The following is a 14,695-nucleotide window of genomic DNA, read 5'->3' as shown; positions in this document are numbered from 1 at the left end:
GTAGCTAAAGATTGGCTGTACTTACATTACATATGCATTTCACTGTCCACGTTTAGATTTCACAGAATTTGTATATAGTATATGCAGAGATAGATGCTCCTGACAGCTCATGGCAGGCTCCAGGTTTTTCTGTCAAATGTGTCGTCATGTCCTGCCTGCTTCCTGATCACAGATAAGCTCGTACTTGAACAACACAGTGTGCAGTGAATATTAATGAGCCATGTGGCTAGGAACAATAGCTGACTCCTGCAGTGTACTCTGCCCGGAGATTTATCAGTGCTACGCGCTGGACTGATTACAAGCTGCTGTAACGTCTCATTAGCAGCCGAGGGGAGGGCCCCAGAATGCTTTGCAGTATAGTATGCGGCTTGCGTACTCTTGGGTTTTAACAGCCTTACTGATAAGCACACATCAAAGGTAACTGAGATTTTTATCTTCACTAATGGCTTTTGGGCTTCCTTCTAAACTGTTTAACACAGGAGAATAGAGGTTTAAATTACCGGTAGCTTCTGCAGCCTGACAGTTACTCTTTAATATCTAGTTATACATGCAGTCACTGCTATGTATTCCCTTTTCTTATTTCTTTTTGCTCCAAACACAATAGGAGAATGAAAGCTGAGTGAGTTGTGATACCCCTCCTACACTGCGCCCTGAGGCTGAAGCCTCTCTCGCCTCTGCCTTGGCCCGGCCCTGGCTGCACATACAGGTTGGAATTGACAAGAGGGATCTCTGGAGGTGGAATACATCTATCATATGCCAAATCAATGCTGGATCAACTAGAGCTGTGACACCAACTACATATTGAGAACAATGCAAATAATCAGCACAGTTAGATAAGCAATATATACGGTAATGCAAAATTACGCTGTTAACTTACATTTTGCTACATGCATATGGAAAACAAAAGTTTGCTTTCTTAACTACTTGCGGACCGACGCAGTTTAAATCTACGGCGGGTGGGTGGCGCTGTGGTTCTGACCGGACGTAAGCTCTACGTCCCATCCACCGCGCGCCCCCGCCCGTTTCCACCGCTCTCGCCACTCTGCCTCCGCTGCAAAGTGCTGCCCTGCCTCCTCTATGACGGCCCAGCCCTGTGAGCCGGGTAGGAGCAGTTTTCATTGGCTCCTGGCCCTGTCATTCCTGGAAGCCATTCCCATTGGCTTACATTGAGTGACAGGGTCAGGAGCCTCTCTATGACGGCAGAGCTCTGTGTGCTGGGGAAAGAGCGGCGTGACCGGCGGGAGCGACGAATTATTGCGGTGATTCGTCGGTATGCGTACCAGCAGCCTCTGGTCCTTAAGGGGGCAGAGGCTGCTAGTACCAAAGTGGTTAAAACAGAAAGTATTTGCTCTCCCAGATATAATTAGCCTAGGGCGTCTGGTGTAACCCATATGCCAAATTCGGCTACAAAGGGCGCCTGGTGTAACCCATATGTCATATTCGGCTACAAAGGGCGCCCGGTGTAGCCCATATTCCAAATTTGGCTACAAAGGGGGCCTGGTGTAGCCCATATGCCTAATTATGGTGTAGCCCATATGCCGAATTCAGCTACAAAGGGAGCCTGGTGTAGCCCATATGCCAAATTTGGCTACAAAGGGGGCCTGGTGTAGCCCATATGCCAGATTCGGCTATAAAGGGTGCCTGGTGTAGCCCATATGCCAAATTATGGTGTAGCCCATATGCCAAATTCGGGCTACAAAGGGTGCCTGGTGTAGCCCATATGCCAAATTCGGCTACAAAGGGAGCCTAGTGTACAGGGGTGTACCTAGAAAGCCCCGGGCCCCCCTGCAAAAAAAAAAATTCCGCCCCCCCCCCCAGTGCCCGCTCAGGAGGGGTCGCAGCATAAGAGGAGAGCTGTGGCCGCAGATCGGTGGGGAGGGGGGAAATCCCCCCCCCCTCCCTCACCTCGGGCACTCCTCTCAGCGCTCCCCTCCTGCAAGCAATCATTGGTGGTGCTCGTGGCAGCAGCGGTGGCGGCAGGCAAGCTGAGCACATACCTCCTTCTGGCCGTAGGTCTCCGATCACTAAGTGCTTCATAGAGTAAAGCACTTAGTGATCGGAGACCGGCCAGAAGGAGGTATGTGCTCAGCTTGCCTGCCGCCGTGGCTTCCACGAGCACCACCAATGATTGCTTGCAGGAGGAGAGCACTGAGAGGAGTGCCCGAGGTGAGGGAGGGGGGGGGGGAATTTCCCCCCTCCCCACCGATCTGCGGCCACAGCTCTCCTCTTATGCTACGACCCCTCCTGACCCCCAAAAGTCCCCGAGCGGGGACTTTTTGTTACGCCAGTGCTAGTGTAGCCAAAAAGCTACTTTTACAGAAAGGATGCTGTTATAGGCAAAATTTGATGGGCTCGGGATATAGCCGAGAAAAGTGATTACTATGAACCAACTTCTCCCTACTCTCACACAGAACCATCCCCTGATGGTGCCTAACCCTAAGATCCCTTGGTGGTGCCTAACCCTAACCCGCCCTGGTGGTGCCTATCCCTAACCCCCCCTACCGGTGGTGCCTAATTCTAAGTCACCACCAGTGATCACTATGACCTAATTACTCCCTAGTCTCACACAGAACCCCCCCTTGGTGATGCCTAACCCTAACCCCCTCTGGTGGTGCCTAAGACTAAGACCCCCCCTGGTGGTGCCTAACCCCTCCCTGGTGGTCCCTAACCCTAAGACCCCCTGGTGGTGCCTAAGCCTAACCCAGCCTTGGTGGTGCCTAACCCCTCCCTGGTGGTGCCTAACCCAAAGGCCCCCTGGTGGTGCCTAACCCTAACCCCCCTGGGGGGGGCCTAACCCTAAGACCCACCCTGGTGATTACTATGACCTAACTTCCCCCTACTCTCACTTAGAACCCTCCTCTGTTGGTCCCTCCCCCCCCCCTCTGGTGGTGCCTAACCGCTCCCTAGTGGTGCCTGACCCTAAGACCCCCCCTGGTGATCACTATGACCTAACTTCTCACTACTTTCACACAGAACCCTCCCCTGGTGGTGCCTTACCCTAAGCCCACCCCCCCCCCCCCCCACCGCTTGTGATGCCTAGTCCTAAACCCCCTTTGCATCCCAGAATCAAACATCTTTGCTATAAAAGGGCACCCTTTTGTAGCAGAATCAAAAACCTTGTAGCCAAAAACCTTGTAGCCAAATAAAAAATATGGGCTACAAAGGGGCGCCCTTTTATAGAAGAATCAAGAACCTTGTAGCTGAATCAAAACCGTACATGATTCCAAACATTTTTTACAAATCAATAACTGCACAGTGGGGTGTGCGTAATTATTCTGCCCCCTGAGTCAATACTTTGTAGAACCACCTTTTGCTGCAATTACAGCTGCCAGTCTTTTAGGGTATGTCTCTACCAGCTTTGCACATCTAGAAACTGAAATCCTTGCCCATTCTTCTTTGCAAAACAGCTCCAGCTCAGTCAGATTAGATGGACAGCGTTTGTGAACAGCAGTTTTAAGATCTTGCCACAGATTTTTGATTGGATTTAGATCTGGACTTTTACTGGGCCATTCTAACACATAGATATGTCTTGTTTTAAACCATTCCATTGTTGCCCTGACTTTATGTTTAAGGTCATTGTCCTGCTGGAAGGTGAACCTCCGCCCCAGTCTCAAGTCTTTTTCAGTCTCCAAGAGGTTTTCTTCCAAGTTTGCCCTGTATTTGGCTCCATCCATCTTCTCATGAACTCTGACCAGCTTCCCTGTCCCTGTTGAAGAGATGGACCCCCCGAGCATGATGCTGCCACCACCATATTTGACAGTGGGGATAGTGTGTTCGGAGTGATGTGCAGTGTTAGTTTTCCACCACACATAGCGTTTAGCATTTTGGCCAAAAAGTTCCATTTTGGTCTCATCTGACCAGAGCTCCTTCTTCCACATGGTTGCTGTGTCCCCCACATGGCTTGTGGCAAACTGCAAACGGGACTTCTTATGCTTTCTGTTAACAATGCCTTTCTTCTTGCCACTCTTCCATAAAGGCCAACTTTGTACAGTGCATGACTAATAGTTGTCCTATGGACAAAGTCTCCCACCTGAGCTATAGATCTCTGCAGCTCGTCCAGAGTCACCATGGGCCTCTTGACTGCATTTCTGATCAGCGCTCTCCTTGTTCGGCCTGTGAGTTTAGGTGGATGGCCTTGTCTTGGTAGGTTTACAGTTGTGCCATACTCCTTCCATTTCTGAATGATCGCTTGAACAGTGCTCCGTGGGATGTTCAAGGCTTTGGACATCTTTTTGTAGCCTAAGCCTGCTTTCAATTTCTCAATAACTTGATCCCTGACCTGTCTTGTGTGTTCTTTGGACTTCACGGTGTTGTTGCTCCCAATATTCTCCTAGACAACCTCTGAGGCCCTCACAGAGCAGCTGTATTTGTACTGACATTAGATTACACACAGGTGCACTCTATTTAGTCATTAGCACTCATCAGGCAATGTCTATAGGCAACTGACTGCATTCAGATCAAAGGGGGCCGAATAATTATGCACACACCACTTTGCAGTTATTTATTTGTAAAAAATGTTTGGAATCATGTATGATTTTCGTTCCACTTCTCAGGTGTACACCACTTTGTGTTGGTCTTTCATGTGGAATTCCAATAAAATTGACTCATGTTTGTGGCAGTAAAATGACAAAACGTGGAAAACTTCAAGCTGGCCGAATACTTTTGCAAGTGTGTGTGTGTGTGGTGTGGTGTGGTGTGGTGTGGTGTGGTGTGGTGTGGTGTGGTGTGGTGTGGTGTGGTGTGGTGTGGTGTGGTGTGGTGTGGTGTGTGTGTGTGTGTGTGTGTGTGTGTGTGTGTGTGTGTGTGTGTATACATACATACATACATACTTACTGGGGTTCTGTAGACCACAGTTTGATATAGCTGTATTTTGTTGCTTGTGTTGCTTGGCAAGCATGCAGTTCAGCCGTCTGAAAGAGGCCTAAGTGTCCATCCTGCCAAGAGAACTGACCTCTGAATTATCCCTGCCCTCACTTTGGCTAGTTAACATCACAAGATATTTGCACAAATGCCACGTGATGTGAATTGGCTAATGACGGACCACTGAGTAGGTATAAGACACTTCACTGCAAATCACAGCAATGTGTTTTTCTCAAAGAAAATGTCAACCCTTTATAAATAAGGATTTAATTGCTATGTGCAGCATTTTAGTATTGCTTAATAAATTGCCAATATTATTACAGCAGTACATGTGGTGGTTCTGTTCCATAGCGTACATATGGTGTAATAATGTTTCCAGTGCCTTACCAGAAGGAAGAGGCTTCCAAAGAACGACGTTCTCAGCAATGTTTCCATATCTTTGGGCACCTAACATTACCATAAAGACAAGTGATTACATACAAGGTTCAAGTCAGGACATAAATCAATATTATAGTAATTAAAACAACACTCAAAGGGAACCTGAAGTGAGAGGGATATGGAGGCTGACATATTTTTTTCCTACTCAACAATACCAGTTGCCTGGCAGTCCTCTTGATCCTGTGCCTCTAATACTTTTAGCAATAGACCCTGAACAAGCATGCAGATGGTGCTCTGACAGAAATCTGACAAGATTAGCTGCATGTTTGTTTTAGATGTAAAAGCTTTCAATATACACTTACCTCGGGTGTTCTAGACCCCTCCAAGCTACTTGTTTCGTTCGGCCTTCCTCAGTCTTGCCACTGAATGTTCTGTTTGCGCACCCTCTCTGTACTCGCTCCCGCACGGATGTGTGTCACAGGCATCGCCGGGAACATTCTGGGTATACTGGAAATACCCAGTACACTTTCGGCTCCCGGCTGCTATGCACAGCTGTGCGAGGGCACAACCCATGCAGCAAGCTCCGATTGGCCTTAGTCACGAGCAAGCCAAATGGAAGGCTGGACAAATTAAGTAGGAGTCTGTTGAGTCTCTAGAACACGGAGATTAATTATCTAAACGGTGTACATACGTATGAAGAATGATGCCCACTGATATCTTGACTCGATATCTCAGGCGACATTCAGAACTGAATGCCGTAAACACACGTTGCAAGGCTTCAGCAGTGCTCTTGCTATAGAGGGAGTAGGAGGAACGATGGCCCAGTGCATAACGGAGCTGCTTCTAGTAGGAGGGGGTAAGGAGCAGAATAATGTACTTGGTTCAGATGGCCTAGCACTCCAGATCTCTTATGCTGGATACACACGGTGCGTTCGCGCACTCGATTTTCCCGTCGATTCCCGTCGATTCGTTTATTTCCAACATGTCCGATTTGGATTTCGATGGATCGTTAGGTCGATTCGGCATACTTTGCATGCAAATCGACCTAACGATCCATCGAAATCCAAATCGGACATGTTGGAAATAAACGAATCGACGGGAATCGACGGGAAAATCGAGTGCGCGAACGCACCGTGTGTATCCAGCATTAGCAACACATCAGGGAGGCTGGATTCTGAGCAAAGACAGCCCCAACTGGCTGCTTTGGCCAAGAAACCTCTAGTGTGTGTACCAGGCTTAACATTCAGCAAGTAAACAAATAACTTTTTTTAGCAACTTCCAGATTCCAATATTGCTGGCAAAAGTTTGAAAAGAAAGAGCTTTTCAAATCACTAGCATTTAAAAAACTCTTGTAGTGTGAATCAGCCCTCACTGTCTAGTCTGTCTGTCAGCCTCAGAAAAGTGGAAAGAACTGACTGAGGCCTTGTTTCCACTAAGGCCTCGTTCACATCAGGGCCGTTTCTGTGCGCTTTCCACAGCGCACTGCCCTGTGCGATCAGCAAGGTATTCATTTTTCCATGTAACTAAATGTAGCTGGTTCACATCTATGCGCTGCGCTGAGCAGCGTTACAGAAACGTAGTGTTGCATGCATTTCTGTGCGCTGAGCTGTAAAGCGCACAGCAATGCAAGTGAATGGGTCCGCTTTTTTAGCGCATAGAAGCGCGTACAAGCGCATAGAAGCGCATGCGTTTTTTACCCCTAATTGGAGAAAAAAATACATTTACATACAAAAACAAAGTTTTATTGACAACTGCTGCTGCTACAGTAAGCAAAACGTGCTTTAAAGAAGCGCAGCGCAACGCATAGAAACGCGGACTAAAGCGCGCACAAGCGCATGCGTTTTTTACCATGCGCTTTAACACGTTTTTCAGCGCAGCAGATGTGAACGAGGCCTTAGTGCGTTTCTATCCGCTTTTTATCAGCACATCATTACAGATTGATACATGTTGCTGAAAAGCGGACAGAAGCGGACAGAAGCGCATAGATGGAAACGAGGCCTGACTGTTTACACAAAAGGGCAGAGGGTTCAACAAACTTCTGACAGGAGAGCAGCAGAAGCATTGAAAAACTTCTACTGTGTACAACAACTGTCAGCTTTGGGTAGCATCAGCTGTGCAGGTAGGTTCATTTCCAGAAACCTTCAGAAGCAAGATACCGTTTTAGCTCCCATTTGTCTGATTTGTCTGATGTGCAAATAACTGCTACCTGGGAAGAGGAAGCCCCACCAGCCACTTCAATGCCTCTAGCTACTGATCAGTAAGCCACTAGCTGATTCATTAATAAAAGATGGCAATTAATTGATCAATGGTTCCCAGCATGGATTTACAAGCCACTGCTTTTTGCCTCTATTAACCATCTTAGCGGTATGGACGAGCTCAGCTTGTCCATCCCCGCCGATGGCTGCCGCTCAGGCCCTGCTAGGCCGATTTTTACGAAATAAAAAGCAGCACACGCAGCCGGCACTTTGCCAGCCGCGTGTGCTGCCTGATCGCCGCCGCTCTGCGGCGATCCGCCGCGAGCAGCGGCGAAAGAGGGTCCCCCCAGCCGCCTGAGCCCTGCGCAGCCGGAACAAATAGTTCCGGCCAGCGCTAAGGGCTGGATCGGAGGCGGCTGACGTCAGGACGTCGGCTGACGTCCATGACGTCACTCCGCTCGTCGCCATGGCGACGAAGTAAGCAAAACACGGAAGGCCGCTCATTGCGGCCTTCCGTGTTACTTTTGGCCGCCGGAGGCGATCAGAAGAACGCCTCCGGAGCGCCATCTAGTGGGCTTTCATGCAGCCAACTTTCAGTTGGCTGCATGAAATAGTTTTTTTTTTATTTAAAAAAAACCCTCCCGCAGCCGCCCTGGCGATCTTAATAGAACGCCAGGGTGGTTAAAGGACCACTGTCACGAAAATCTTAACATTTAAAATAGATGTAAACATATACAGATGAGAAATATGTTTCTTCCAGAGTAAAATGAGCTATAAATGACTTTTCTCCTATGTTGCTGTCACTTACAGTAGGTAGTAGAAAACTGACACACCCAACAGGTTTTGGACTAGCTTATCCCCTAACGGGGGATACTCAGGGTTTTATTTATTTTCAAAAGCACTTAGTGAATAGCAGTTGTTCCATTCAACTGCCAAAAAAGTGTGCAGAGAGCAGGGTGGCTGGCCAGCATCTTTGTATAAATCTTTTTCAAAGAGTGTCTTTATAAAGAATAAAGGCGAAGTTGAGAATCCCCTCTGGAGAGATAGACTAGCGGCTCTTTAATCACTAGCCTAAAACCTGTCGGTAATGTCAGATTTCTACTACCTAGTGTTAGTGACAGCAACATAGGAGAAAAGTAATTTATGGCTTATTTCACACTGGAAGAAACATGCTTGTTATTTGTATGTGTTTACATGTATTTTAAATTTTAAGATTTTCACTACAGTGATCCTTTAAGGAAAATGTATTACTCAAACCCTTCCATTACAGTATGTTTAAGATTAAGAAAGGTTCACTTAGATCAGTGGTGCCCAACCTTTTTTGGCCCGAGGGCCGAACTTTAAATCAAGAAAAATCTCGAGGGCTGGAACACATGCATACAAATTTTCGATGTAAAACTTTAAACGTTTTTCTAGTAACAGTTAACATGGTGTTGGAAATGGAAAGAAAACAACAATATAAGAATTGTTGTACTCACCATTTGATGCACATTTTCTTAATGAGAAGTTTGCGGCTGTTTTTCAGAAACCAATTTCTGGATATTTGGCTCCAAATTTGTAACATTTATTCTTAATACAGAATGAAGATGATCATCTGTGATGCGAGAACGTGAGCCAGTTTCTGTGTGGGGCTGCCCGCTCTGTGTGGGGCTGAGGGGGCTGTCTGCTCTGTGTGGGGCTGAGGGGGCTGTCAGCTCTGTGTGGGGCTGAGGGGGCTGTCAGCTCTGTGTGGGGCTGAAGAGGCTGCCCTGTCTGTGTGGGGCTGAGGAGGCTGCGCTCTCTGTGTGGGGCTGAAGAGGCTGCCCTGTCTGTGCGGGGCTGAGGGGGCTGCCCTGTCTGTGCGGGGCTGAGTGGGCTGCCCTGTCTGTGCGGGGCTGAGGAGGCTGCCCTGTCTGTGCGGGGCTGAGGAGGCTGCCCTGTCTATGTGGGGCTGAGGGGGCTGCCCTGTCTGTGTGGGGCTGAGGGGGCTGCCCTGTCTGTGTGGGGCTGAGGGGGCTGCCCTGTCTGTGTGGGGCTGAGGGGGCTGCCCTGTCTGTGTGGGGCTGAGGGGGCTGCCCTGTCTGTGTGGGGCTGAGAAGGCTGCCCTGTCTGTGTGGGGCTGAGGAGGCTGCCCTGTCTATGTGGGGCTGAGGAGGCTGCCCTGTCTGTGTGGGGCTGAGGGGGCTGCCCTGTCTGTGCGGGGCTGAGGGGGCTGCCCTGTCTGTGCGGGGCTGAGGAGGCTGCCCTGTCTGTGCGGGGCTGAGGAGGCTGCCCTGTCTGTGTGGGGCTGAGGGGGCTGCCCTGTCTGTGTGGGGCTGAGGGGGCTGCCCTGTCTGTGTGGGGCTGAGGGGGCTGCCCTGTCTGTGTGGGGCTGAGGGGGCTGCCCTGTCTGTGTGGGGCTGAGGGGGCTGCCCTGTCTGTGTGGGGCTGAGTGGGCTGCCCTGTCTGTGTGGGGCTGAGTGGGCTGCCCTGTCTGTGTGGGGCTGAGAAGGCTGCCCTGTCTGTGTGGGGCTGAGGAGGCTGCCCTGTCTGTGTGGGGCTGAGTGGGCTGCCCGCTCTGTGTGGGGCTGAGGAGGCTGCCCGAGGAGGAGAGGATCAGGTGGTATTGCGTAGTAAAGTATCGGCGTAGTCCCGCGCATACTTGAGAATGTGCTGGTATTCAGCCCCGGGTAGCGCTGGGATAGTTGAAGGAAGGTTCCTGCACTAACCAATGAGCGAGGCTTTCTAACTATCCCAGCGCTACCCGGGACTGAATACCAGCGTGTATGCGCGGGACTGTGCCGATACTTTACTATGCAATACCACCCGATCCTCTACCCCTCCGCGGGCAGCCTCCTCAGTCTCCCCCAGCCTCCCCCTCCGCAGGACACCGCCGCGCGGGCCACAGAAACTGGCCTCGCGGGCCACAAATGGCCCGCGGGCCGTAGGTTGGGCACAGCTGACTTAGATGTACCTAGATAACTATGCAGCAATTGCTTAATAGTTCTACACTTATCTAAAGTATTATTAGGAACACTTGTTCAATTTCTCATTAATGCAATTATCTAATTAACCAATCACATGGCAGTTGCTTCAATGCATTTAGGGGTGTGATCCTGGTCAAGACAATCTCCTGAACTCCAAACTGAATGTCAGAATGGGAAAGAAAGGTGATTTAAGCAATTTTGAGCGTGGCATGGTTGTTCGTGACAGACAGGTCGGTCTGAGTATTTCACAATCTGCTCAGTTACTGGGATTTTCACGCACAAACATTTCTAGGGTTCACAAAGAATGGTGTGAAAAACATCCAGTATGTGGCAGTCCTGTGGGCGAAAATGCCTTGTTGATGCTAGAGGTCAGAGGAGAATGGGCTGACTGATTCAAGCTGATAGAAGAGCAACGTTGACTGAAATAACCACTCATTACAACCAAGGTATGCAGCAAAGCATTTGTGAAGCCACAACACGCACAACCTTGAGGCGAATGAGCTACAACAGCAGAAAACCCCACCGGGTACCACTTCTCTCCACTACAAATAGGAAAATGAGGCTACAATTTGCACAAACTCACCAAAATTAGACAGTTGAAGACTGGAAAAATGTTGCCTGGTCTGATGAGTCTCGATAGAGTAAGAATTTGGCGTAAACAGAATGAGAACATGGATCCATCATGCCTTGTTACCACTGTGCAGGCTGGTGGTGGTGAAATGGTGTGGAGGATGTTTTTTTGGCACACTTTAGGCCTCTTAGTGCCAATTGGGCATCGTTTAAATGCCACGGGCTACCTGAGCATTGTTTCTGACCATGTCCATCCCTTCATGACCACCATCTACCCATCCTCTGATGGCTACTTTCAGCAGGATAATGCCCCATGTTACAAAGCTCGAATCATTTCAAATTAGTTTCTTGAACATGACAATGAGTTCACTGTACTAAAATGGCCCCCACAGTCACCAGATCCCAATAGAGCATCTTTGGGATGTGATGGAAAGGGAGCTTCGTGCCCTGGATGTGCATCCCACAAATTTCCATCAACTGCAAGATGCTATCCTATCAATATGGGCCAACATTTCTAAAGAATGCTTTCAGCACCTTGTTAAATCAATGCTACATAGAATGAAGGCAGTTGTGAAGGCAAAAGGGTGCCAAACACTGTATTAGTATGGAGTTCCTAATAATCCTTTAGGTGAGTGTATGTCAGTATGGCAGGCACCTTCCAAAACATTGGTATCTTACTGGAAAAGTGTTTCATTGTCACACTGTCTAAATTGCAGAAAAGCCTTTGGTGACTATTGCCTAAGGAGATGACTATTTCTGATGACCACATGTACACTTAAATATAACATGCTGGTGTGTATACTCACCTGCTCACCAGCAATTTCCAGACTGAGCACTCCTGAATGAAAATAGGCGAACATCGCAGAATCAAAGAAATACTCGGACAGAGCAATGTACACCATTCGCTCCTTCTGCTTTATGTGCAGGGGTGGAGATGTATTGGGAATTGTGTTGTTCTTTGAAGTGAGTGAATAAAACATGCCCTAAAAAAGGAGAAACAAACACATGGTAAAAAAATGTAAATTATGTACTGCAAAGCAAACCTGAAGTGAAAATAACCCAATGGGATAAACAATTGTATCTATAGTGCTAATCCTAAATAGGACTTTCTGGGAAACTTACATCCCATCTTATTTTGTGTTTGAAAAAACAAACAAACATATGTTTACATTTGTTTCATTCTCTGTAAGGCTCGGTTTACATTTGTTTTAAAAACATATCCGTGGCTCCGTTTTAGGGCCCGGACCAAAATCGGAGCCATGGATACCAATGTAGAAAATAGCAGCCATCCGGATACAGAGAGGGATAGTGGCCGGTAATGCAAAAATGGATCTCGCTCTACATAGGCACAGGAACGGAGGGAGATCCGGATTACCTACTCCCTGCTCCTCCCCTCAAAGCATAGGTGTCCCCAGGTAGGCTGGAGGGGGGAAGCAGCCAGGAAGGGGGGGGGGGGCACTCACTTCCTTGCGTTCCACCGCTCGCCGTGTCATTTCCTGCAATGCCGCCCTCTGTACTTCAGAGGGCAGCATTGCAGGAAGTCACACGGCGAGCGGTGGAACAAGGAAGTGAGTTCCCCGATCGCCGCTCACTATATGCTTGATTTTAGGAAACAAGCTAGAGGGGGAGCACGGACGGGGGGACCCAGGTGAGCAGGGGGGTCCGACCTCCCTTCCCCGCCACTGTGCCCACTGTCCTCCTTCCTGGCTTCTTCCCCCTCCAGCATGGCGGCCCCCTCCCCACCCATGGCTATGGGCACAGATCCATTTTGCAAAATGTAAATGGACTGGAAATGTGCTGCAAAAGGGCAGCTAGGATCCGTTTTCTATCCGTTTACTTTCCGGTTTACTTTCCAACTGCTAGTGTGGACCGAGCCTAAATGATGATAGTTTAGAATGCATTTTACAGCTCTGTGCACGATGATAGCGTGCATTGCTTGTGCTAGTGCCTGTATATTCAGCTGACGTCACTGGCCAAGAAATCTCTCTCTGCAAGTACAAGCTCTACAATCGATTCAGGAATCTCTCTGCTGTTATTATAGTTTCTCACAGGGGCGTAACTAGACATCACTGGGCCCCCCTGCGAAACTTTGGATGGGACCCCCCACCCCCCTCGCTTTCTGCACAGGAAGACTGTGGACTAATGTGTTTTCCCCATGCAGATAAAAACACTTAGACTTAAAGGTAACGTCAGGCAATCTATGCTACCCCCAGATCTATTTACACGGGGCTTCCTCCAACCCCTTGCAGCTGACAAGTCCCAAGTCGCAGCTCTGTTCCCAGTACATACATATACACACAGCCTTATTATTTTACTACATGAGAGCACATGCTATATGGAGGAACAACAATGACATGCTGAACATAAGATATAGTATTTACTGTAACTTTGGCAAAACATTCAGAATGTCACTGATTGATACTGTTATTACAAGAACTTGAACTCAGTATGAGACAAAAAGCTCTCAATGAAGCAGCAACAGTAATTAAGACATCAATCTCCATTCCACTGTGTTGTAAAAGTATTAAGAGGCCATAAAATCATTAGCCAGTGTGATAAGAATCTAGGAATCCTTTTGCTGAAAAGGGAAAGTCTACAACTTGTTTTCAAAAAGTTTCTCTTTGTTTCTAAGGTTGTACATCTAGCCATCAGAACTTTGCAGCAATGAGGTACAGATGTTTTTTATGAACCCTAGGGAGCAGGGACAGTGTACAAATTCCAAAGTGTGTGTGATTCCTTATCTGTGTAGTGGACACATGCAGTCAATATAACAATGGTGTGAGAGCAGAATACGTTTTTTTTCTCCATGTGGCTTCTGGGTCCCCCTGCGGAGGCATCCCTTGCAGGGTCTATTGTTACGACCCTGGTTTCTCAGTCTCCCAGGCTCTTTTCTGTGCCATTGCCAATGACCCTCCCACCTTCATGCTTCTCACTGATTGGCTGAGCAGACTGCTGCCTAGCTGAAACATTATCCTGTGTTCACTCATGTTTACAAGCAAGGCTGAGGTGACTCAGCGATTGGAGGAGAAAAGAAAAAAAAGTTGAAGAGGAACTCCAGCCTAAACAAACATACTGTCATTAAGTTACATTAGTTATGTTAATTAAAATAGATAGGTAATATAATCTCTTACCCACACTGTTTTAAAAGAACAGGCAAATGTTTGATTTCATGATGGCAGCCATCTTTTTGGTTGAAAGGAGGTGACAGGGAGCATGAGACACAGTTCCAACTGTCCTGTGTCCTGAGCACCTCTCCCAGTTGCTGGGCAACATGAATAAGAACATAGGAAATCCCATCATGCTCTGCACAGCATCAGGGAAAAAAAGCCTGGGCTTTTTTTCTTTGATGGGTGGAGCTTAGCTAAAAATGCAGCTAAAAAATATGCTTTGGTAAGAAAAACAAAGTTCTGATGCTGTGAATCTGTTAAAGAAACACCAAGCCTTTTCAGTTCTGCTGAGTAGATTTTTAGTCCGGAGGTTCACTTTAAGGGAAGAAATGACATCAGGACTCAAACTGTGGGCAAAAGACATGGTTCCCACCAAAGAACAGAATTCTCTTCATTTACTATATACAATTCACTGAAATCAAAACATGGACAGTACAATAAATGTGTTATGTAAGAAGATCAAGTATTTATCTACTTATATATGTGTTTTTTTCCCTGGCATAGTATGGCTAATCCTCCTGTAAGAAGCCTCAATGGTGTGCGTCGGTGGAGAGTCCGCACACAATCAATCCATATTGAG

General features: G+C 47.9%; 1 protein-coding gene across 4 annotated transcripts in view; it reads right to left on the bottom strand.

Annotated features, from left to right (window-relative positions):
• PLTP (phospholipid transfer protein) overlaps positions 1-14,695 on the bottom strand; it is a 201,344-nt gene that overhangs the window by 19,720 nt on the left and 166,929 nt on the right. For all 4 annotated transcript variants that reach the window (XM_068263967.1, XM_068263970.1, XM_068263969.1 and 1 more), the window contains 2 exons: positions 11,755-11,931; positions 5,248-5,307 (listed from right to left, as the gene is read on the bottom strand). In XM_068263967.1, coding sequence (XP_068120068.1) covers positions 5,248-5,307; positions 11,755-11,931 — 237 coding nt within the window. The remainder of the gene's footprint in view (positions 1-5,247; positions 5,308-11,754; positions 11,932-14,695) is intronic.

This window comes from Hyperolius riggenbachi, chromosome 12, assembly GCF_040937935.1.
Source record: "Hyperolius riggenbachi isolate aHypRig1 chromosome 12, aHypRig1.pri, whole genome shotgun sequence".
NCBI lineage: Eukaryota > Metazoa > Chordata > Amphibia > Anura > Hyperoliidae > Hyperolius > Hyperolius riggenbachi.
The sequence above is the reverse complement of the archived record's forward strand: the minus strand, read 5'-3'. Positions and strand labels throughout refer to the sequence as shown.